Source organism: Phyllobates terribilis, unplaced genomic scaffold (assembly GCF_046119375.1).
Source record: "Phyllobates terribilis strain yellow unplaced genomic scaffold, ASM4611937v1 Scaffold_136__1_contigs__length_4911898, whole genome shotgun sequence".
NCBI classification, from domain to species: Eukaryota; Metazoa; Chordata; class Amphibia; order Anura; family Dendrobatidae; genus Phyllobates; species Phyllobates terribilis.
This window is the reverse complement of record NW_027362896.1, coordinates 1,650,725-1,675,627: the sequence shown is the minus strand read 5'-3', so window position 1 is coordinate 1,675,627 and position 24,903 is coordinate 1,650,725. Positions and strand designations below refer to the sequence as shown.

At 45.1% G+C, this 24,903-nt stretch overlaps 1 protein-coding gene across 1 annotated transcript in view; it reads right to left on the bottom strand.

Annotated features, from left to right (window-relative positions):
- LOC141204943 (uncharacterized) overlaps window positions 1–24,903 on the bottom strand; it is a 175,186-nt gene that overhangs the window by 64,635 nt on the left and 85,648 nt on the right. Inside the window, exons 2-3 of the mRNA XM_073663983.1 lie at window positions 18,615–18,693; window positions 18,264–18,413 (exon numbers count right to left, since the gene is read on the bottom strand). Coding sequence (XP_073520084.1) covers window positions 18,264–18,341 — 78 coding nt within the window. The 5' untranslated portion in view covers window positions 18,342–18,413; window positions 18,615–18,693. The remainder of the gene's footprint in view (window positions 1–18,263; window positions 18,414–18,614; window positions 18,694–24,903) is intronic.

Below are 24,903 nucleotides of genomic sequence, written 5' to 3'. Positions count from 1 at the left end.
TGTGTGTGGGGGATGGCAGGACTGTGGGAACATTATACTGTGTGTGGGGGGATGGCAGTACTGAGGTAACATTATACAGTGTGTGGGGGGATGGCGGTACTGTGGGAACATTATACAGTGTGTGGGGGGATGGCGGTACTGGGGGAACATTATACAGTGTGTGGGGGGATGGCAGTACTGAGGGAACATTATACAGTGTGTGGGGGATGGCGGTACTGGGGGAACATTATACAGTGTGTGGGGGGATGGCAGTGCTGTGGGAACATTATACAGTGTGTGGGGGGATGGCAGTGCTGTGGGAACATTATACAGTGTGTGGGGGGATGGCAGTGCTTTGGGAACATTATACTGTGTGTGGGGGGATGGCAGTGCTGTGGGAACATTATACTGTGTGGGGGGGATGGCAGTACTGTGGGAACATTATACTGTGTGGGGGGGATGGAAGTACTGTGGGAACATTATACTGTGTGGGGGGGATGGCAGTACTGTGGGAACATTATACAGTGTGTGGGGGGATGGCAGTGCTGTGGGAACATTAGACTGTGTGTGGGGGGATGGCAGTGCTGTGGGAACATTATACTGTGTGTGGGAAGATGGCGGTACTGTGGGAACATTATACTGTGTGTGGGGAGATGGCGGTACTGGGGGAACATTACACTGTGTGTGGGGATGGAGGTACTGTGGGAACATTATACAGTGTGTGGGGAGATGGCGGCACTGGGGGAACATTACACTGTGTGTGGGGGGATGGCGGTACGGAGGGAACATTATACTGTGTGTGGGGGGATGGCAGTACTGTGGGAACATTATACTGTGTGTGGCGATGGAGGTACAGTGGGAACATTATACTGTGTGTGGCGATGGCGGTACTGTGGGAACATTATACTGTGTGTGTGGCAATGGAGGTACTGGGGAACATGATACAGTGTGTGGGGGGATGGCGGTACTGTGGTAACATTATACTGTGTGTGGCGATGGAGGTACTGTGGGAACATTATACTGTGTGTGGCGATGGAGGTACTGTGGGAACATTATACTGTGTGTGTGGCAATGGAGGTACTGGGGAACATGATACAGTGTGTGGGGGGATGGTGGTACTGTGGGAACATTATACTGTGTGTGGGGATGGAGGTACTGAGGGAACAGTATACAGTGTGTGGGGGGATGGCAGTGCTGTGGGAACATTATACAGTGCTGGGGGGGGGATGGTGGTACTGGGGGAACATTATACCGTGTGTGGCGGATGGTGGTACTGGGGGAACATTATACCGTGTGTGGTGATGAAGGTACTGAGGGAACAGTATACAGTGTGTTGGGGGATGGCAGTGCTGTGGGAACATTATACAGTGTGTGGGGGGATGGCAGTACTGTGGGAACATTATACTGTGTGTGGGGGGATGGCAGTACTGTGGGAACATTATACTGTGTGTGGGGGGATGGCAGTACTGTGGGAACATTATACTGTGTGGTGATGGGGGTACTGAGGGAACAGTATACAGTCTGTGTGGGGCGTGGCGGTACTGTGGGAACATTATACTGTGTGTGGGGGATGGTTGTACTGTGGGACCATTATACTGTGTGTGGGGGGATGGTTGTACTGTGGGAACATTATACTGTGTGTGGCGATGGAGGTACTGAGGGAACAGTATACAGTGTGTGGGGGGATGGCAGTGCTGTGGGAACATTATACAGTGTGTGGGGGGATGGTGGTACTGGGGGAACATTATAGAGTGCTGGGGCGTGGCGGTACTGTGGGAACATTATACCTTGTGGGGGATGGCGGTACTGTGGGAACATTATACTGTGTGGGGGATGGTGGTACTGAGGGAACATTATACTGTGTGTGGAGGCAATGGCAGTACTGTGGGAACATTATACAGTGTGTGGGGGGATGGCGGTACTGAGGGAACATTATACTGTGTGTGGAGGCAATGGCAGTACTGTGGGAACATTATACAGTGTGGGGGGGATGGTGGTACTGTGGGAACATTATACAGTGTGTGGGGGGATGGCAGTACTGTGGGAACATTATACAGTGTGGGGGGGATGGGGGTACAGTGGGAACATTATACTGTGTGGGGGATGGTGGTACTGGGGGAACATTATACTGTGTGTGGAGGCAATGGCAGTACTGTGGGAACATTATACAGTGTGGGGGGGATGGGGGTACAGTGGGAACATTATGCTGTGTGGGGGATGGGGGTACTGTGGGAACATTATACAGTGTGGGGGGGATGGTGGTACTGTGGGAACATTATACTGTGTGTGTGGGGATGGTGGTACTGGGGGAACATTATACTGTGTGTGGAGGGATGGTGGTACTGGGGGAACATTATACAATGTATGGAGGGGATGGCGGTACTGTGGGAACATTATACTGTGTGTGTGGGGGGATGGCAGTGCTGTGGGAACATTATACACTGTGTGGGGGGATGGCAGTGCTGTGGGAACATTATACAGTGTGTGGGGGGATGCGGGTACAGTGGGAACATTATACTGTGTGGGGGATGGTGGTACTGGGGGAACATTATACTGTGTGTGGAGGCAATGGCAGTACTGTGGGAACATTATACAGTGTGGGGGGGATGGGGGTACAGTGGGAACATTATACAGTGTGTGGGGGGATGGCAGTACTGTGGGAACATTATACAGTGTGGGGGGGATGGGGGTACAGTGGGAACATTATACAGTGTGTGGGGGGATGGCAGTACTGTGGGAACATTATACAGTGTGGGGGGGATGGGGGTACAGTGGGAACATTATACTGTGTGGGGGATGGTGGTACTGGGGGAACATTATACTGTGTGTGGAGGCAATGGCAGTACTGTGGGAACATTATACAGTGTGGGGGGATGGGGGTACAGTGGGAACATTATGCTGTGTGGGGGATGGGGGTACTGTGGGAACATTATACAGTGTGGGGGGGATGGTGGTACTGTGGGAACATTATACTGTGTGTGGAGGCAATGGCAGTACTGTGGGAACATTATACAGTGTGTGGGGGGATGGTGGTACTGTGGGAACATTATACAGTGTGTGGGGGGATGGCAGTACTGTGGGAACATTATACAGTGTGGGGGGGATGGGGGTACAGTGGGAACATTATACTGTGTGGGGGATGGTGGTACTGGGGGAACATTATACTGTGTGTGGAGGCAATGGCAGTACTGTGGGAACATTATACAGTGTGGGGGGGATGGGGGTACAGTGGGAACATTATGCTGTGTGGGGGATGGGGGTACTGTGGGAACATTATACAGTGTGGGGGGGATGGTGGTACTGTGGGAACATTATACTGTGTGTGTGGGGATGGTGGTACTGGGGGAACATTATACTGTGTGTGGAGGGATGGTGGTACTGGGGGAACATTATACAATGTATGGAGGGGATGGCGGTACTGTGGGAACATTATACTGTGTGTGTGGGGGGATGGCAGTGCTGTGGGAACATTATACAGTGTGTGGGGGGATGGCAGTGCTGTGGGAATATTATACAGTGTGAGGGATATGGCAGTACTGTGGGAACATTATACTGTGTGTGGGGGGATGGCAGTACTGTGGGAACATTATACAGTGTGAGGGATATGGCAGTACTGTGGGAACATTATACTGTGTGAGGGATATGGCGGTACTGGGGGAACATTATACTGTGTGTGGGGGGATGGCGGTACTGAGGGAACATTATACTGTGTGTGGCAATGGAGGTACTGGGGAACATTATACAGTGTGTGGGGGCAATGGCAGTACTGTGGGAACAGTATACAATGTGTGGGGGGATGGTGGTACTGTGGGAACATTCTACTGTGTGTGGGGGGATGGCGGTACTGGGTGAACATTATACTGTGTGTGGCAATGGAGGTACTGGGGAACATTATACTGTGTGTGGGGGGATGGCAGTACTGTGGGAACATTATACAGTGTGGGGGGGATGGTGGTACTGTGGGAACATTATACTGTGTGAGGGATATGGCGGTACTGTGGGAACATTATACTGTGTGTGGGGGGATGGTGGTACTGTGGGAACATTATACTGTGTGTGTGGCGATGGAGGTACTGTGGGAACATTATACTGTGTGTGGCAATGGAGGTACTGGGGAACATTATACAGTGTGTGGGGGGATGGCGGTACTGTGGGAACATTATACAGTGTGTGGGGGGATGGCAGTGCTGTGGGAACATTATACTGTGTGTGGCGATGGAGGTACTGTGGGAACATTATACTGTGTGTGGCGATGGAGGTACTGTGGGAACATTATACTGTGTGTGGGGGGATGGCAGTACTGTGGGAACATTATACAGTGTGGGGGGGATGGTGGTACTGAGGGAACAGTATACAGTGCTGGGGCGTGGCGGTACTGTGGGAACATTATACTGTGTGGGGGATGGTGGTACTGTGGGAACATTATACTGTGTGGGGGGATGGCAATACTGTGGCAACATTATACTGTGTGGGGGGGATGGAGGTACTGGGGGAACATTATACTGTGTGGGGATGGCTGTACTGGGTGAACATTATACTGTGTGTGGCAATGGAGGTACTGGGGAACATTATACTGTGTGTGGGGGGATGGCAGTACTGTGGGAACATTATACAGTGTGGGGGGGATGGTGGTACTGTGGGAACATTATACTGTGTGAGGGATATGGCGGTACTGTGGGAACATTATACTGTGTGTGGGGGGATGGTGGTACTGTGGGAACATTATACTGTGTGTGTGGCGATGGAGGTACTGTGGGAACATTATACAGTGTGTGGGGGGATGGCAATACTGTGGCAACATTATACTGTGTGGGGGGGATGGAGGTACTGGGGGAACATTATACTGTGTGGGGATGGCTGTACTGGGGGAACATTATACTGTGTGTGGGGGCCAAAAAAGGGGCACTGTACTATGTGGGCAATACATGGAGAACAAGAAAAAAGAAGCATGCATATACATGGATCACCGAACTAAAACAAATGATTTTTATTAAACATGTAACAAACATATAAAAGCATTTAAAAACATTTTAAGTACCATAAAAGGTACAGACCACAGACAGCCAAATAAGCCCGACATGGAAATTCACCAAGACACGGCTGTATAAAAGAAAGTATATACAGTTATATGAAAAAGTTTGGGCACCCCTATTAATCTTAAGCTTAATGTTTTATAAAAATTGGTGTTTTTGCAGCAGCTATTTCAGTTTGATATATGTAATAACTGTTGGACACAGTAATGTTTCTGCCTTGAAATGAGGTTTATTGTACTAACAGAAAATGTGCAATCTGCATTCAAACAAAATTTGACAGGTGCATAAGTATGGGCACCTCACCAGAAAAGTGACATTAATATTTAGTAGATCCTCCTTTTGCAAAAATAACAGCCTCTAGTCGCTTCCTGTAGCTTTTAATGAGTTCCTGGATCCTGGATGAAGGTATTTTTGACCATTCCTCTTTACAAAACAATTCCAGTTCAGTTAAGTTTGATGGTCGCCGAGCATGGACAGCCCTCTTCAAATGATCCCACAGACGTTCAATGATATTCAGGTCTGGGGACTGGGATGGCCATTCCAGAACATTGTAATTGTTCCTCTGCATGAATGTCTGAGTAGATTTGGAGCGGTGTTTTGGATCATTTTCTTGCTGAAAGATCCATCCCCTGCATAACTTCAACTTTGTCACTGATTCTTGAACATTATTGTCAAGAATCTGCTGATACTGAGTGGAATCCATGCGTCCCTCAACTTTAACAAGATTCCCAGTGCCGGCATTGGCCACACAGCCCCAAAGCATGATGGAACCTCCACCAAATTTTACTGTGGGTAGCAAGTGTTTTTCTTGGAATGCTGTGTTTTTTTGCCGCCATGCATAACGCCTTTTTGTATGACCAAACAACTCAATCTTGGTTTCATCAGTCCACAGGACCTTCTTCCAAAAAGAAATTGGCTTCTCCAAATGTGCTTTTGCATACCTCAGCCGACTCGGTTTGTGGCGTGCTTGCAGAAACGGCTTCTTTCGCATCACTCACCCATACAGCTTCTCCTTGTGCAAAGTGCGTTGTATAGTTGACCGATGCACAGTGACACCATATGCAGCAAGTTGATGCTGCAGCTCTCTGGAGGTGGTCTGAGGATTGTCCTTGACTGATCTCACCATTCTTCTTCTCTGCCTTTCTGATGTTTTTCTTGGTCTGCCACCTCTGGCCTTAACAAGAACTGTCCCTGTGTTCTTCCATTTCCTTACTATGTTCCTCACAGTGGAAACTGACAGGTTAAATCTCTGAGACAGCTTTTTGTATCCTTCCCCTGAACAACTATGTTGAATAATCTTTGTTTTCAGATCATTTGACAGTTGTTTTGAGGAGCCCATGATGCCACTCTTCAGAGGAGATTCAAACAGGAGAACAACTTGCAAGTGGCCACTTTAAGTAGCTTTTCTCATGATTGCATACACCTGGCTATAAAGTTTAAAGCTCAATGAGGTTACAAAACCAAAAAAAGTGCTTTAGCAAGTCAGTAAAAAGTAGGTAGGAGTATTTAAAACAAGAAAATGATAAGTGTGCCCATACTTATGCACCTGTCAAATTTTGTTTGAATGCAGATTGCACATTTTCTGTTAGTACAATAAACCTCATTTCCAAGCAGAAACATTACTGTGTCCAACAGTTATTACATATATCAAACTGAAAGAGCTGTTGTAAAAACACCAATTTTTATAAAACATTAAGCTTAAGATTAATAGGGGTGCCCAAACTTTTTCATATAACTGTATGTATATTTATAAATGAATAGGAGTTGCCACAAGCGATGACAATAATCACTGTTTTGCCCTTCCTATAATGATGATATCAAACAAATGATAGGATCACAATAATCACCCGCTAGGTAATAACAGACGCTAAGTGTACAATTTCATGTGAGATAAACAACAAATAAAAAGAAGTGCAAAATCCAATAAATAAATCACAACTAATTCTAATGATCCATATAGACAAAGGGCATCACAAGAGAGACACCTAGCGATGCATAAGTAGCCACCCTTCAAATAGACAAAAAATACATATAGAAGGCCGGTTAAGGAGGAAGAGGTGAACCCGACGCGTATCGACAATAAGTCTTCCTCAGGGGTGAAGGTGGCAACACAAGAACACCCTAAATATAACATTTTTAAAGCAACCCCCACAATTTGTGTACCTTAAGGGTAAATCACTATCTAACCATTTGATTAGAGTTGATACTATTAACCATTTCACGACCTATGACGTATAGATATGACATAGGTAGCCTCCCCCACTTTGATGTGGGCTCCGACACTGAGCCTGTGTTTTTTACGGCACATCACAGCTGATGTCATGTGCCCCTAACAGCTGCGGGTGGAATCGCGATACACCCACAACTATTAACATGTTAAATGCTGCTGTCAATCTCTGACAGCGGCATTTAACTTGTGCTTACTGTAAGTGTGTCCTCAGACCCGCCTACCGGCGCCCCTGTCAAATAATTGCGGGGTGCCGATGGGTTGAATGGAGCAGAGCCGCGCGTGCACGAGGCGTACGGAGCGGAGCTTACTAACAGAGATAGGAGAGCAGAACGGAACGTACTACAGAGAAATGAAAGAAGAACTGAGCTAACTACAGAAGTAAGGGAGCAGAACCGAGCTTACTCTAGAGATATGGGAGCAGAACTGGGATTACTAACAGAGATATGGGAGCAGAACCGAGCTTACTACAGAGATATGGGAGCAGAACCAAGCTTACTACAGAGATATGGGAGCAGAACCGAGCTTACTACAGAGATATGGGAGCAGAACCGAGCTTACTACAGAGATATGGGAGCAGAACCGAGCTTACTACAGAGATATGGGAGCAGAACCAAGCTTACTACAGAGATATGGGAGCAGAACCGTGCTTACTACAGAGATATGGGAGCAGAACTGGGCTTACTACAGAGATATGGGAGCAGAACAGAACTTACTACAGAGATATGGGAGCAGAACCAAGCTTACTACAGAGATATGGGAGCAGAACCAAGCTTACTACAGAGATATGGGAGCAGAACCGAGCTTACTACAGAGATATGGGAGCAGAACCGAGCTTACTACAGAGATATGGGAGCAGAACCAAGCTTACTACAGAGATATGGGAACAGAACTGAGCTTACTACAGAGATATGGGAGTAGAACCGGGCTTACTAACAGAGATATGGGAGTAGAACAGAGCTTACTACAGAGATATGGGAGCAGAACAGAGCTTACTACAGAGATATGGGAGCAGAACCAAGCTTACTACAGAGATATGGGAGCAGAACCGGGCTTACTAACAGAGATATGGGAGCAGAACCAAGCTTACTACAGAGATATGGGAGCAGAACCGGGCTTACTAACAGAGATATGGGAGTAGAACAGAGCTTACTACAGAGATATGGGAGCAGAACCGAGCTTACTACAGAGATATGGGAGCAGAACCAAGCTTACTACAGAGATATGGGAGCAGAACCGTGCTTACTACAGAGATATGGGAGCAGAACTGGGCTTACTACAGAGATATGGGAGCAGAACAGAACTTACTACAGAGATATGGGAGCAGAACCAAGCTTACTACAGAGATATGGGAGCAGAACCAAGCTTACTACAGAGATATGGGAGCAGAACCGAGCTTACTACAGAGATATGGGAGCAGAACCGAGCTTACTACAGAGATATGGGAGCAGAACCAAGCTTACTACAGAAATATGGGAACAGAACTGAGCTTACTACAGAGATATGGGAGTAGAACCGGGCTTACTAACAGAGATATGGGAGTAGAACAGAGCTTACTACAGAGATATGGGAGCAGAACAGAGCTTACTACAGAGATATGGGAGCAGAACCAAGCTTACTACAGAGATATGGGAGCAGAATCGGGCTTACTAACAGAGATATGGGAGCAGAACCAAGCTTACTACAGAGATATGGGAGCAGAACCGGGCTTACTAACAGAGATATGGGAGTAGAACAGAGCTTACTACAGAGATATGGGAGCAGAACAGAGCTTACTACAGAGATATGGGAGCAGAATCGAGCTTACTAACAGAGATATGGGCGCAGAGCTGGGCTTACTACTGAGATATGGGAGCAGAATAGAGCTTACTACAGAGCTATGGGAGCAGAACCGAGCTTACTACTGAGATATGGGAGCAGAACCGAGCTTACTAACAGAGATATGGGAGCAGAACCGGGCTTACTAACAGAGATATGGGAGCAGAACAGAGCTTACTACAGAGATATGGGAGCAGAATCGAGCTTACTACAGAGATATGGGAGCAGAACCAAGCTTACTACAGAGATATGGGCGCAGAATCGAGCTTACTACAGAGATATGGGAGCAGAACCGAGGTTACTACAGAAATATTGGAGCATAACCGAGCTTACTACAGAGATATGGGAGCAGAACCGGGCTTACTACAGAGATATGGGAGCAGAACCGTGCTTACTACAGAGATATGGGAGCAGAACTGGGCTTACTACAGAGATATGGGAGCAGAATCGAGCTTACTACAGAGATATGGGAGCAGAACCAAGCTTACTACAGAGATATGGGAGCAGAATCGAGCTTACTACAGAGATATGGGAGCAGAACCGAGCTTACTACAGAGATATGGGAACCGAACCAAGCTTACTACATAGATATGGGAACAAACATGTCCTTACTAACAGTGATGAGCAAATATGTTCGAAAAACGATCGATAATGTTAAATTCGGCATGAATATGGCACATTCGGATTCGTGATAGGAAACACAAGCATTTTTTCTTAAAATCGGTAACATTCGGTGAAAAAGTGCGGGAAATTATTGCGTTGCCACTCAAGTGTTTTTAACACTTTGGCTAGCATAGTGGTGGTGTATGATGAGCGGGGGGACGTGTTTGATGTTGGGAGGGGCTGGGGATAGCGGACAGGAGCTCAGAGCAGCGCCGTGCTTGTAATCTCCCCCCCCCCCCAACTTTATGTGTGCAAATCGCAGCTAGCCAATCAGGGAGCAGGAAGCATCCACTCTGTCCAGACACAAGGGCTTGTGCCATTGGCTGTTGGAATCAAACGTCCTCTCTATATAAATAGGACATGTTGTGTGAGCGCCATTTTCTGCTTAGAAGTGGTCACAGACGATGCTGGACCCTGCTGCTGTATACTGAGATATTTTAGCTACTTAGATAGGCGGTTGCTTCTAAGTCAGATACTTTAGCTAACTAGTGTCCTGTGTGTCTGTGAAATCGACTTTCCAACAGATTTTTTTTTTCTTGTGCCATTACTGAGGTCCAGACAAAGACAGCAGGGCCCATGTCATAGAACTCAGTTGTGCACTGCTACTATTGTGTTCCATGCACGAGTACACCTTAAAAAAAAAAAAAAAAAAATTTTCACTTGCTTATGTGATACAGCAAACCCTACTAGCCCACCTTGTCATTTTGTAGGGTTGAAATTCAGCTGTATGCAGAGCTCCTGAGTGCAGAGTACAAAAATCTATTGTTTTCATTTGCTAATGTGATACAGCAAGCTGTAGTAACCCACCTTGTCATTTTGTGGGGGTGAAATGCAACTGTATACACAGTAAAAAAACTATTTTTTCTGTTGCTAACAAGAGTAAAAAAAACTTTTTTTTCTGTAACAAAAGTGATACAGTCCACCATAAGCCACCTAGTCTTTTTGTGGTGGTGAAATTAAGCTGTGTGTAGGCTCAGTAAACAAACCATTTTTTTCTGTTGCTAACAAGAGTAAAAAGATATATATTTTTCTGTGACAAACATGATATAGTACATCATATGTACAGGTAGAACATACAAATTCCTTGCAGATGTTGTCCTTGGTGGGATTTCAACCCAGGACCCCAGCGCTGCAAGTCTGCAGTACTAACCACTGAGCCACCGAGCTGCCCTCTCTGTTCTCCTTCTGCTATCTAACAAACAGGCCATGCTGGAGAAACTTGCACCTACCGCCACTCAGTGTCTTCAGCCTCTCAAACTATCACATAAAATTCCTGAGAAGGAAATTGTGGATGGCTTCGCTTCTGGTACTGGGTGCCAATACCAAACCACTGGAAATATTCCAGGCTGGTTGGAGCCAAGCTCATTCCCATAGAAAAGTACCAGCAGCAAGCTAAGGAGATCGTGGCCTCTATCATTACCTGTAAGGTTTGCATTATGAACTCTCCTGAAGGAGAAGCCAGGGCCCACCGGAGGATTCTCCAGTTCTCTGATGGGCCTGTCCAACCCTAACAAGAAGCAGCTCTGGCTAAGAAAGTCTATGTAAAGGTTCCCGGATACTCTATGGATGCTTTTTTACTGAGGAGCAAACCAGAGAACCCGGGGGAAAACCCCACAAAAACACAAGGAGAACATACAAACTCCTTGCAGATGTTGTCCTTGGTGGGATTTGAAAGCAGGACCCCAGTGCTGCAAGGCTGCAGTGCTAACCACTGAGCCACCGTGCTGCCCTCTCTGTTCTTCCTCTGACATTGTCATGCAAGATATGGGAAAGACTTTGTGTTGCACTAAGAGAAGAGGGAAAGGAAGCCCAGACTCTAGGGAAAGGGGGAAGTGGAGACCTCCTGGCTGAAAGAATATTACCTTGTCTCCCGTAACATCCCTATATTGGCTCTTCAACAATCGCTGCACGCGTTCCTTGCCCGGTCTTTCTCTGGCGTTTGGTTAAGGCTAGGGAAGGGAGGAGATGAGCACTAGTCGATCCCCACTGAACACTAAAGACAACAAAGGAGAACAAAAGGGAAATTGTTTCGCTTTAGACAACTCCAGACAAATCCGCACACGTCCTCAAGCACCAGAGAGGAAGTAGTACTGCTCTTGCTAAAGCCTTGACAAGAAGTAAGGAATATCGCCGGCACCTCCCACTGGAACACAGCAGGTATTTATACACCCAGCCCATAGTGTGAATTAGCCAGAGGAAGGTAGCCGCTGGGACCTAGAGACAGCCTCTAAGAAGGCGTCTGCAATGCCAAACGTAGAGATCTCCTGCAGCCCACTGCAGGGCGACTGTCACTTCTGACACACCCGTGACAGATATCTAACAAACCGGTCGTGCTGGAGAAACTTGTACCTACTGCCACTCAGGGTTTTCAGCTCCTTTGTGAGAAACTAATATTTGGGTAGCCACTCAGTCTACAAAATAAAATTCTTGAGAAGGAAACTGTGGCTAGCTTTGCTTCTGGTACTGGGTGGTAATACCAAACTATGGAGTGCCATAATTCACTAGAAATGTCCCAGGCTGTTTGGAGACAAGATCATTCCCACAGAAAAGTACCTGTGTCCACACACGAATGCAATGGGAGATAGAGGGAGAAGGAGGGCCGTAGCGGTAGGGAACAAGGGAAGGGATACCCCCTGACACCAACCTGTGTCTGTCCCTTTAAGCTCCCCTATCATCCCTGGATGGGTGCTCTCCCCCCCCCCCCCCGGGCGCGATCACATACCTAAGTTTCCGCTGGCCCTGGACTTAACCTGGCTAGAGCGCAGGCCAGTAAGACACTGGTCTCACCACTACAATAGGACAACACAAGGAAGGGAAGACAAACAATGGGAAGATAACAACATAAAATGCACATCTCTCCAACAGAAAACTTCACTGCTGCAATAGCAACGAACACCACAGCTTCTCCAGAGACTGGCTCCTTCAAAGAGGTCAGCATAGAATGAACTATAACCGGCGGTCAGCTGATGGATCATGTGGCTATTTAAAGGGAGGTGGAGTGTCACTAACTAGCATCAGCTGACTGCTAACAAAAGACTAACAAACGAAGTAGCACTACAGTCATGGCCAAAAGTTTTGAGAATGACACCAAAATTATATTTTCACATGATCTGCTGGCCTCTGGTTTTTATTAGTGTTTGTCTGATGTTTATATCACATACAGAAATATAATTGCAATCATATTATGAGTACCAATAGGTTATATTGACAGTTAGAATGAGTTAATGCAGCAAGTCAATATTTGCAGTGTTGCCCCTTCTTCTTCAAGACCTCTGTAATTCTCCCTGGCATGTTCTCAATCAACTTTTGGACCAAATCCTGACTGATAGCAGTCCATTCTTGCATAATCAATGCTTGCATTTTGCCAGAATTTGTTGGTTTTTGTTTGTCCACCCGTCTCTTGATGATTGACCACAAGTTCTCAATGGGATTAAGATCTGGGGAGTTTCCAGGCCATGGACCCAAAATCTCTATGTTTTGTTCCATGAGCCATTTAGTTATCACCTTTGCTTTATGGCAAGGTGCTCCATCATGCTGGAAAAGGCATTGTTGGGCGCCAAACTGCTCTTGGACGGTTGGGAGAAGTTGCTCTTGGAGGACATTCTGGTACCATTCTTTATTCATGGCTGTGTTTTTAGGCAAGACTGTGAGTGAGCCGATTCCCTTGGCTGAGAAGCAACCCCACACATGAATGGTTTCAGGATGCTTTACAGTTGGCATGAGACAAGACTGGTGGTAGCGCTCACCTCTTCTCCGAATAAGCTGTTTTCCAGATGTCCCAAACAATCGAAAAGAGGATTCATCAGAGAAAATGACTTTGCCCCAGTCCTCAGCAGTCCACTCCCTGTACCTTTTGCAGAATATCAGTCGGTCCCTGATGTTTTTTCTGGAGAGAAGTGGCTTCTTTGCTGCCCTCCTTGAAACCAGCCCTTGCTCAAAGAGTCTCCGCCTCACAGTGCGCGCAGAAGCACTCACACCAGCCTGCTGCCATTCCTGAGCAAGCTCGGCACTGCTGGTAGTCCGATCCCGCAGCTGAAACTGTTTTAAGATACGGTCCTGGCGCTTGCTGGTCTTTCTTGGGCGCCCTGGAGCCTTTTTGACAACAATGGAAGCTCTCTCCTTGAAGTTCTTGATGATGCGATAGATTGTTGACTGAGGTGCAATCTTTGTAGCTGCGATACTCTTCCCTGTTAGGCCATTTTTGTGCAGTGCAATGATGGCTGCACGTGTTTCTTTAGAGATAACCATGGTTAACTGAAGAGAAACAATGATACCAAGAACCAGCCTCCTTTTAAAGTGTCCAGTGATGTCATTCTTACTTAATCATGACTGATTGATCGCCAGCCCTGTCCTCATCAACACCCACACCTGTGTTAATGGATCAATCACTAAAACGATGTTAGCTGCTCCTTTTAAGGCAGGACTGCAATGATGTTGAAATGTGTTTTGGGGGTTAAAGTTCATTTTCTGGGCAAATATTGACTTTGCAAGTACAGTAATTGCTGTTAAGCTGATCACTCTTTGACATTCAGGAGTATATGCAAATTTCCATTACAAAAAATGAAGCAGTAAACTTTGGAAAAATTACTATTTGTCTCATTCTCAATACTTTTGGCCATGACTGTACACCAGGACGCCTTCTCGCGGCTACCAGGTACACATGAATTGGCCAATTTATGCACTAAGATTTCTCATTTATTTCTATTTTTTAGAGTAGTAATGCTATTCAAATTTCATATATTTCATGCTTGCATACTTAGCGTTGCAGGGTGCTACTTGTTTGTTAGTTGGATATGGAGGTAGCTGCTTTTAGTAAGCACCTGTACACACCTATTTCTTGTTTTGGCTGGGCCGGTCATTTTTTTCTGTTTATATGCTGCCAGCTAGAGGTAGTGGAGATTCTATCTTAACTGTTGGAATGTGTGTTTCATTAAGGCAGAGGTTGAGGATGCAGTTAGAGGCCCTAGAAGAGGTGGAGGAGGGAGAAGCACTGGAGGAAGTGTTAGATACAGAGGTTTGTCCCGCAAGCCTTGGGGATTCCAACACTTGCTGTCTAGTGGCACCTTGGTGTCTAATAGTGGTTTAGTTCTCCATCCTCTGGTGTGTAGTAGTTTAGTTCTCCAACCATAGCTGTTTTGTAGCTTAGTTCTCCATGTTCTGGTGTGTATTTGTATCGTTCTCCAACCCATCCATGCCCACCCCCAGGAGTTAACGTCTCGTGACGAGGGTCAAGATTCTGCTCTGACCCTACTTTGTCCGGCCCGGTTCAACTGAAAAAAATTTGGGGCATCCCTGTACACTCTTTCCTCCTCTTGAGTTTGTGAAGCTTTGTATCAGACCTCTAATGCCCTAGAATGGAATGTGTGAACAGCTCTGCAGACTCGCCCATCTGTGGTTCCCCCAGTCAGTTGGGCGGTTGGAGAATTGTGACATGGGGAAAACAAGGGTAATTGGAGTGCCACCTCTGAGGACTGTAATGTGTGTGATGTTAAAATGGAGAAAGAGGAGCAGAGGCCACTTGATGCAGCGCTTGTCATCTACTGAAGCACATGTTCTTTCTGGCCCTCATGTGTAAAGCGTACCGCTGTCTCGGCATCACAGACCTGGCCATATCTTGGATCTCTTCATACCTAAGTGACCGGACATTCAGTGTCTCCATCTCACAAAACACCTCCTCATCTCGCCCCCTATGTGTTAGTGTCCCTCAAGGTTCAGTTCTAGGACCCCTGCTCTTCTCCATCTACACTATCGGCCTGGGACAGCTAATAGAGTCTCATGGCTTTCAGTATCACCTGTATGCTGATGACACACAGATCTACCTCTCTGGACCTGATATCACCTCCTTACTAACCAGAATCCCACAATGTCTGTCCGCCATTTCATCTTTCTTCTCTGCCTCCCCCCCCCCCCAACTGACCTATACATCAAAGTCAATAGCTGCCCCCTCTCCCCAGTCCCAGAAGCTTGACTCTGATCTGTCCATCAAACATCAGATCCAAGCCCTTTCCACTTGCTGCTGACTCAAACGCCAAAATATCTCTGGAATCCGCACATTCCTCAACCATAAATGTACAAAAACACCAGTGCACGCCCTCATCATCTCCCGCCTGGACTACTGCAAGCTACTGCTCTGTGGCCTTCCATCTACCACTCTTGCACCCCTCAAATCTACCCTAAACTGTGCTGGCGGACTAATTCACCTGTCACCCCGCTATTCCCCAGCATCTCCCCTGTGTCAATCCCTGTGCTGGCTCCCCGTTGCCCAGAGAGTACAGTTGAAAAGCCTAACTTTGGTATACCAAGCCATCGAAAACCTGTCTCCTCCATACATCTGTGACCTAGTCTCTCTGTACTTACCTGTGCGCAACCTCCCATCCTTCCAAGATCTCGTTCTCTACTTCCCGCTTATCTCATCTTGCTACAATCGCATACAAGTTTTGTCCCGTGTATCTCCCCTACTGTGGAACTCTGTACCCCCAAAACATCAGACTGTCGCTTATAGTGGAAACCTTGAAAACGAAGCTGAAGACCCACATCTTATCACAAGTGTACAATCTGCAGTAACCCGTGCTTCACCATATCGCTGCACGACTAGCTGTACCCTGACCTACTGTATCCTCACTCATCCCTTGTAGATTGTTTGTGCTCCTTCGCGGGCAGGGTCCTCTCTCCTCTTGTACCAGTCAATGACTCCTTTTCACATGGAAAGCGCCATTGAATAAATGATAAATAATAATAAATAATAATTATACTACTTGAACTCTGGGTCAATTGATGGCACTTTTCCGGTGTCTGCCCCTATTTTGATGTGTTTTGGCAGCTTTTGGGCCATTTGAAGGTGTTGTCTATGTGTTTGTTTTTGCCCCCATTGAATCCAATGGCGTTCAGTAATGTTTGATGAATAAATCGGCGAATATTGCAAATTCGATGATTGTGATCCGAACCAAGTATTGAAATATTCGCTCATCTCTAACTATTAAGTCTACTACACAGATACAGCAACAGAACCAAGCCTCCTGAATAGATACAGGAACAGAGCCAATCTTACTGCATACATATGGTACCAGAATCCAGATTATTTCATACTGCAGATATGGTAAGAGAGCTGAGCTTACTGCCAGCATAGATATAGAGTCAGAACCAAGCTTATTGCTTAGATATGGTACCATAATTGAGTTTACTGTATAGATAGGGAAACATCAAGGTTACTACATAGATACGGGAGCAAAACCAAGCTTACTACATAGATACAGTACCATAACCCAGCTCAATACATATACAAAAGTTTTCTAGGGAACACCATCTTTAAGAAAAATACCTTTTGGAAACTTTACTTTGACCCTCAAAAACTATGTTCAGATTCTATGTTAGAATATAGCTGTTTACATACTCTCTGCACTTGTCACATCACTGCTCCATATGCAGTTTGCATAGAAACAATCACATGCCAACCTCTTTCTTTTGTCATAAACCCACCTGAAACAATCAGAGAAGCAGAAGAGAAGGTGTTTGTCTCTATAACAATAGCATATGGAGCAGTGATGTGATGGGCACAAAGAGAGTAAAAACAGACGAATCCTAATAGTACATTACACAATGTTAAGAGTCAGTGAAATTCTACAAATGTTCTAGACACCTCTTTAAAGTTAACTTGTCACCTTGAGAAACACTATTTTATCTGCACGTAAATAAAGTTTGAAGTCTGGTTAGTCATGCCATCACCACCGTTCTCATTACACAAGTATAAAACATATAATACTGGTGGATAAAACAAGACTGAACACAAGACCTTCACAGCCGTCTACACATCATAGGGGAGATCTCATGACACCTTCTCTCCATCTACCTGATGATCCTGAGGAACATTGGGATCTTCTTGTTTACAGTCCTGTGGAAGAAGAGGACGGGGACATCTCTCTGGAGTTGTCTGCTTACTGGATAGATCTGGAGGAAACACATACAGGGACTGAATTCATTCTTTACATACAGATAATTATAGGCCGTGTGTATTTAGTCCTGTCTATTACCTGGTGATGTGAGGGGCTGGGGAACCTCCATCGTGACGTCCTTGTACAGATCTTTGTGTCCTTCTAAATACTCCCACTCCTCCATGGAGAAATAGACGGCGACATCCTGACACCTTATAGGAACCTGACACATACAATGATACCGTCATCCCCCCGATCCCTCCATAGCGTTACTGTATAATGTCCCAGCATTCCCAGCAGTGTCACCTCTCCAGTCAGCAGCTCAATCATCTTGTAGGTGAGTTCTAGGATCTTCTGGTCATTGATGTCTTCATGTATCAGGTGGTGAGGTGGAGGTCCCGTGATTGGGCTCAGGGGTCTTCTCCATCCCTCAGACACAGGGTCCTGACAGTGCTCACTAGAGGTCTTCTTCACTACTGTGTAATCCTGGTTATGGAGAGACACATTAATAAATCTCCCTCCAGACATTTCCAGAGTCCTCACCTCTCCAGTTCTGTCCATCTGTTATTCCCATAGATAAGAATGATGTAATGTGACGTCATCAGAATCTCTCACCTCTCCAGTAAGCCGGAAGAGGATCTTTAGAGTGAGGTGTAGTATTTCCTCAGCCATCTTGTCTCTGTCCATATCCATGCTTGATGGGTAAATCAGGAAAATTCTCTTTTATAGAAGATCTTCACTGAGAGGATCCAAAATTGTAGAGACCTGAATGAGAAGAAGATGAGCCGATGTAACATCATAAAAATCCTGTGTAATAATACAATTATTGGAGACAATTAGGGGAAACATATCAGGAGATTAGAACGTGTAGATGTTGTATTCTCTAGTCTTGTATGGACTGGAACATATTGAATTGCTGACTAAGACATCTCCTCCATACTCCCAATCACTGTCTGTGTTACTCACTGCTTCAGCAGCTGATTGGCTGTAGGAATCACAAGTTTTATTGAAGATATTCACTGAGAGGATCCGATATTATAGAGACCTGAATGAGAAGAAGATGAGTTGATGTAACATAAAAATCTTGGGTAATAATACAATTACAGGAGATAATGAGGGAAGCATATGAGATTTATTATTTTGCACTATTTTTGTTTTCTTATTTACATCTAGTAATAAAACCTATATATTTTTGGCCATAGACAACAAGACGTTTCTTCCTTGGAGTCTGCAGCTGAGTACATTTCTCATAGACTCATCTTCCACGACGCTAATTGTTGTCTCATTTACAGACACTGGAATCGGAATTAGAAATACTGCAGGAGATATTCTATACACGTGATATGAGAAGTAACTATTTCATGATGGGGACAATATCTTCATCTTCAACTACGGCTCTAGAAATATATTTGGCCGGAGTCAGTCACCGACTACATCACCACCAGAAGTCTGTACGAATGTTTCCCGTCTTCCCCAGACTGTAATCTGCTATCACGTTAGATCTCATGTTTGATTCAGACACAGATGTTTGAGGCATTTTTTTAAAAGCTTTTTTTGTTTGCACAAACACCGAAATTATCTGATACCAAAGTCTCCATGTACAGTGTTTTATGGGGTTTATTTCTGGCCCTAGGTTTCCTATATTACAAGAGAAACTCCAGAAAAAAGCAGATATTAAAATGTTTCAAAAGAAAATTGTAACCAACAATTCTTATAAAAAGAAAAAAACATGCAAAAAGCAAAAAACACATTTTGTTATGACATCTAAGAAGGTTTGACAGAGTTCGGCTCAATGGCCCTTCTCCCCCAAGTACTCGATAGTATGGGGCTGCCTAGTTACTACAATGCTTACATGCCTAATAATGGTGTCTGGGCCTGCAATGTATGAAAGTCTATTAGGCCAGGCCAGATGCAGTGTCCAATAAGTTACCTTTTAACACTTCCATACATATTAGACTAAAGTTGCCTGAAAGCTCTGATTTTTGGGGACGTTTGGTCGACTATATATTGTATTTGGGGGCCTCTCGACAGATGATGTCAGGGCAGAGAAGGATCTGGTATCCTGAATTTCAGTGGCTTATCCGTTTGTTCTTCCTGTAAATAATCCTCCACCAGAGGAATCTGGAGGCTATTCTCTCATACACACCACAGGAAAGCTGGAATATTTATGTGTATGGGAAGAGAGATAGCGGTCTGTCAAATAACCGTTCAGCTAACACCCATCTCATGTGTATGGGGCCATTAGGATTACAGACAGTAAGTGATAATACACCGCACTACAGTAGTACAGTGCATCACCTGAGCAATCAGAGGCTTGTATGTTGAATGATCGCACTAATAACAGTTGATTAAAAAAGGTTTAACGTGAAAAAAATTCAATGTTAGCAACAAGAAATATCCATCTCTATAGGGAAAACAGACTCACTGCACAATGTTAGATAAGTCACGTCCATAACAACTTTATTAAACTCTATTATCCTATACACATCTGTCACAGGTGTGTCAGAAGTGACAGGCAGTCGCCCTGCAGTTGGTTGCAGGAGATCTCTACGGCTGGCATTACAGACACCTTCTTAGAGGCTGTCACTAGGACCCAGTGGCTACCTTCCTCGGGCTAATTAACACCCTGGCCTGCGTGTATAAATACCCGTGTGTCAGAGGGAGGTGCCGGCGATATTCATTACTCTTTGTGAAACCTTGAGTAAGAGCAGCACTTCTTCCTCTCTGGTGCTTGAGGACGTGTGCACATTTGTCTGGAGTCGTCTAAAGCTAAGCATTTTCCCTTGTTTGTCCTCCCTTGTTGTCTTTAGTGTTCAGTGGGGATTGACTAGTGCTCATCCCCTTCCTTCCCTTGGCAGGGCCAAACACCAGGGAAAGACAGGGCGAGGAATGTGTGCGGCGATTGGTGAAGAGCCAATATAGGGACATTAGGGGAGACAGGGTGATATTCTATCAGCCAGGAGGACTCCGCTTGCCCTTTTCCCTAGAGTCTGGGCTTTCTTTTCCTCTTCCCTTTGTGTTGCACTAAGTCTTTCCCACACCTTGCGTGACAACATCATATACACAGTGGCGGAGATAGAAATCACAGGTCCCACAGCAATAACTGTAATAGGCCCACCAATTTTTTTTTCATTTTGAGGTTGGTGGGTCTATTACAGTTACAGTACATATTGGTGGGCCTATTACAGATTATATATATATATATATATATATATATATATATATATATATATAGGGTTTCTACTCACTTGGGTGCATGGGGAGGCAAAGAGGAAGCGTTTTCATTTAAATGTCCATGTTGGTTTATTGCTTCATAAAAAGTTAAAAAGCAAAAGGAAAACAAACAGCCTTTAGTGCAGACAAAAACTAAGTAAACAGTCCTTAAAGCACAGTCTCTAGTTAGCCAGTCCAGTGGGCACACAGGCTGGATAGCATCCAGAACATGGGCTCAGTCTGGAGGCAACAAAACACAGGAGGCCTTCTCCCTCCAAACACAGAGAATGTGTCAAACAAGGGACTCCATTTTATACTTTAACCACACCCAGGGGTGAGGTATGTGGGTAGCTAGCCCACGTCCATCTCTCCAACTACCCGTAACCCGGCCCCAGGTGCACCAAACAGTCCTCTCAGTGCACTAGAGCAACATTCCGGGTAACATCACAGAGTATAGCCATCTCTGTGATACATACCTCCCATCAACTATGTGTCCATTAGCCACTATATATATATATATATATATATATATATATATATATATATATATATATATATATATATATATATATATATATATATATATATATATATATATATATATATATATATATATATATATAAAAATACCACATCCTAGTTATCACTGAATGAAATATTCCAGTTGCAAATCTTTATTCATTACATATTGGAATGCGTTGAGAACAATAAAACATAAAAATGATCAATGTAAATGTAAATGAATATCCCACGGAGGTCTGGATTGGGAATGGTACTCAAAATCAAAGTGGAAAATTAAATTACAGGCTGATCCAACTTCAGTGGAAATGCATCCAGACTAGGAAATGATGCTCAGTAGTGTGTGGCCTCCACATGCCTGTATGACCTCCCTACAACGACTGGGCATGCTCTTGATGAGGCGGCGGATGTTCTCCTGAGGGATCTCTCCCCAGACCTGGATTAAAGCATCTGTCATCTATTGGATAGTCTGTGGTGCAACTTGGAGTTGGTGAATGGAACAAGACATTATGTTCCAGATGTGCTTGATTGGATTCAAGTATGGGGAACGTGCGGGCCAGTCCAAAGCATCAATGACTTCATCATGCTGGAACTCCTGACACACTTCAGCCACATGAGACCTAGCATTATCATGCATCAGAAGGGACTCAGGGCCCACTGCACCTGAATATGATCTCATAATGGGTCTGAGGATCTCATCCCAGTTCCTAATGGAAGTCATATCATATCATATCACAAGGAAAGACTAGAAGCAATGGGATGAAACTAAATGGGAGGTGACACAGATTAGATATTAGAAAAAACTTTTTGACAGTGAGGGTGATCAATGAGTGGAACAGACTGCCACGAGAGGTGGTGAGTTCCCCTTCAATGGACGTCTTCAAACAGAGGCTGGACAGACATCTGTTTGAGATGATTTAGTGAATCCTGCTTTGAGCAGGGGGTTGGACCAGATGACCCAGGAGGTCCCTTCCAACTCTACATTATATGATATGATATGATATGATTCATTCTCTTGATGAGCTTCAAGAGGTAGTCACTGCAAATGGTCTTCCAACAATCTTGAAGGAGTTCCCAGAGATGCTTAGCACTTGTTGGCCCTTTGGCCTTCACTCTGCGGTCCAGCTCACCCTAAACCATCTCGATTGGGTTCAGGTATGGTGACTGTGGAGGCCAGGTCATCTGGCGTAGCATCCCATCACTCTCCTTCTTGGTCAAATAGCCCTTACACAGCCTGGAGGTGTGTTTGGGGTCATTGTTCTATTTAAAAATTAATGATGGTCCAACTAAACGCAAACCGGATGGAATAGCATGCCGCTGCAAGATGCTGTGGTAGCCATGATGGTTCAGTATGCCTTCAATTTTGAATAAATCCCCAACAGTGTCACCAGCAAAGCACCCCCACACCATCACACCTCCTCCTCCATGCTTCACGGTGGGAACCAGGCATGTAGAGTCCATCCGTTCACCTTTTCTGCGTCGCACAAAGACACTGTGGCTGGAACCAAAGATCTCAAATTTGGACTCATCAGACCAAAGCACAGATTTCCACTGGTCTAATGTCCATTCCTTGTGTTCTTTAGCCCAAACAAGTCTCTTCTGCTTGTTGCCTGTCCTTAGCAGTGGTTTCCTAGCAGCTATTTTACCATGAAGGCCTGCTGCACAAAGCCTCCTCTTAACAGTTGTTGTAGAGATGTGTCTGCTGCTAGAACTCTGTGTGGCATTGACCTGGTCTCTAATCTGAGCTATTGTTAACCTGCGATTTCTGAGGCAGGTGACTCGGATAAACTTATCCTCAGAAGCAGAGGTGACTCTTGGTCTTCCTTTCCTGGGGCGGTCCTCATGTGAGCCAGTTTCTTTGTAGCGCTTGATGGTTTTTGCAACTGCACTTGGGGACACTTTCAAAGTTTTCCCAATTTTTCGGACTGACTGACCTTCATTTCTTAAAGTAATGATGGCCACTCGTTTTACTTAACTGCTTTTTTCTTGCCATAATACAAATTCTAACAGTCTATTCAGTAGGACTATCAGCTGTGTATCCACCAGACTTCTGCACAACACAACTGATGGTCCCAACCCCATTTATAAGGCAAGAAATCCCACTTATTAAACCTGACAGGGCACACCTGTCAAGTGAAAACCATTTCCGGTGACTACCTCTTGAAGCTCATCAAGAGAATGCCAAGAGTGTGCAAAGCAGTCATCAAAGCAAAAGGTGGCTACTTTGAAGAACCTAGTATATAAGACATATTTTCAGTTGTTTCACACTTTTTTGTTAAGTATATAATTCCACATGTGGTAATTCATAGTTTTGATGCCTTCAGTGTGAATGTACAATTTTCATAGTCATGAAAATACAGAAAAATCTTTATATGAGAAGGTGTGTCCAAACTTTTGGTCTGTACTGTACATGCACACGCAGTTGTGCTCAAAAGTTTACATACCCCGGCAGAATTTTTCCTTTCTTGGCCTTGTTTCAGAGAATATGAATGCTATCAAAATTTTTTCTCCACTCATGGTTATTGGTTGGGTGAAGCCATTTATTGTCAAACTACTGTGTTTTCTCTTTGAATCTTACTGACAACCAAAACATCAAAATGACCCTGATCAAAAGTTCACATACCCTGGTGATTTTGGCCTGATAACATGCACAGAATTTGACACAAATGGGTTTGAATGGCTACTAAAGGTAACATCCTCACCTGTGACCTGTTTGCTTGTAATCAGTGTTTGCGCATAAAAGCCGAGTGAGTTTCTAGGATCCAGACAGGCTCTTGCATCTTTCATCCAGCCACTGACGTTTCTGGATTGTGAGTCATGGAGAAAGCAAAAGAATTGTCAACGGATCTACGGGAAAAAGTAGTTGAACTGTATAACTGTCACGGGTGTGTCGCCACGAAGATCGTCACGATTACACAGCCTGACTTCTCGCAGCTGACTTTTTGGTGCTTTGTGTTTTTCGGCAGTGAGGGAGTTAATTCTCTCTCTCTCTGTGCTAGACGAGGTCCAGCCTCGCCCAGCTGCAATCAATGCTGCTGTAGTGAGACTCCTTCAAATGCCTGCTGGTCTGTTAGGGAAGTGTCGGTGAAAGCATTTCATGCAGACTAACAGAGCGGATCGTGGTATTTGGAGTTTCAGAGATAAGTGTATTTGGAGCGTTTTTTCCCTTCCTCGCTTTATCATTTATCTCCTTTCCCGTTGGTGTTCCCTCTGTTGTAGTTGTGTAGTTTTTGTATGCAAGGTGGTTTTGGTTTTTCCCTTGTACTGTCTCGTTCGTCTAAGTACTGTGTGTGGGCATATTATTACTTGTCCCCTTTTGTTGTGATCGGGGTCCTTCTCAGGACTAGATTACTTAGGTGCAGGGATCCTCAGGAGGTAGGGGTTACGCTGGCGGCCTGGACCTCTGTACCTTTAACAGTACCTCCAGGTTGAGGGATTAGTCAGGGCCCCAGCTTAGGGTCAGCTTAGGCCCCCTACCTCCAGTATACAGAGACAGCGTGACATTTTCACCGACCCCTTAGAT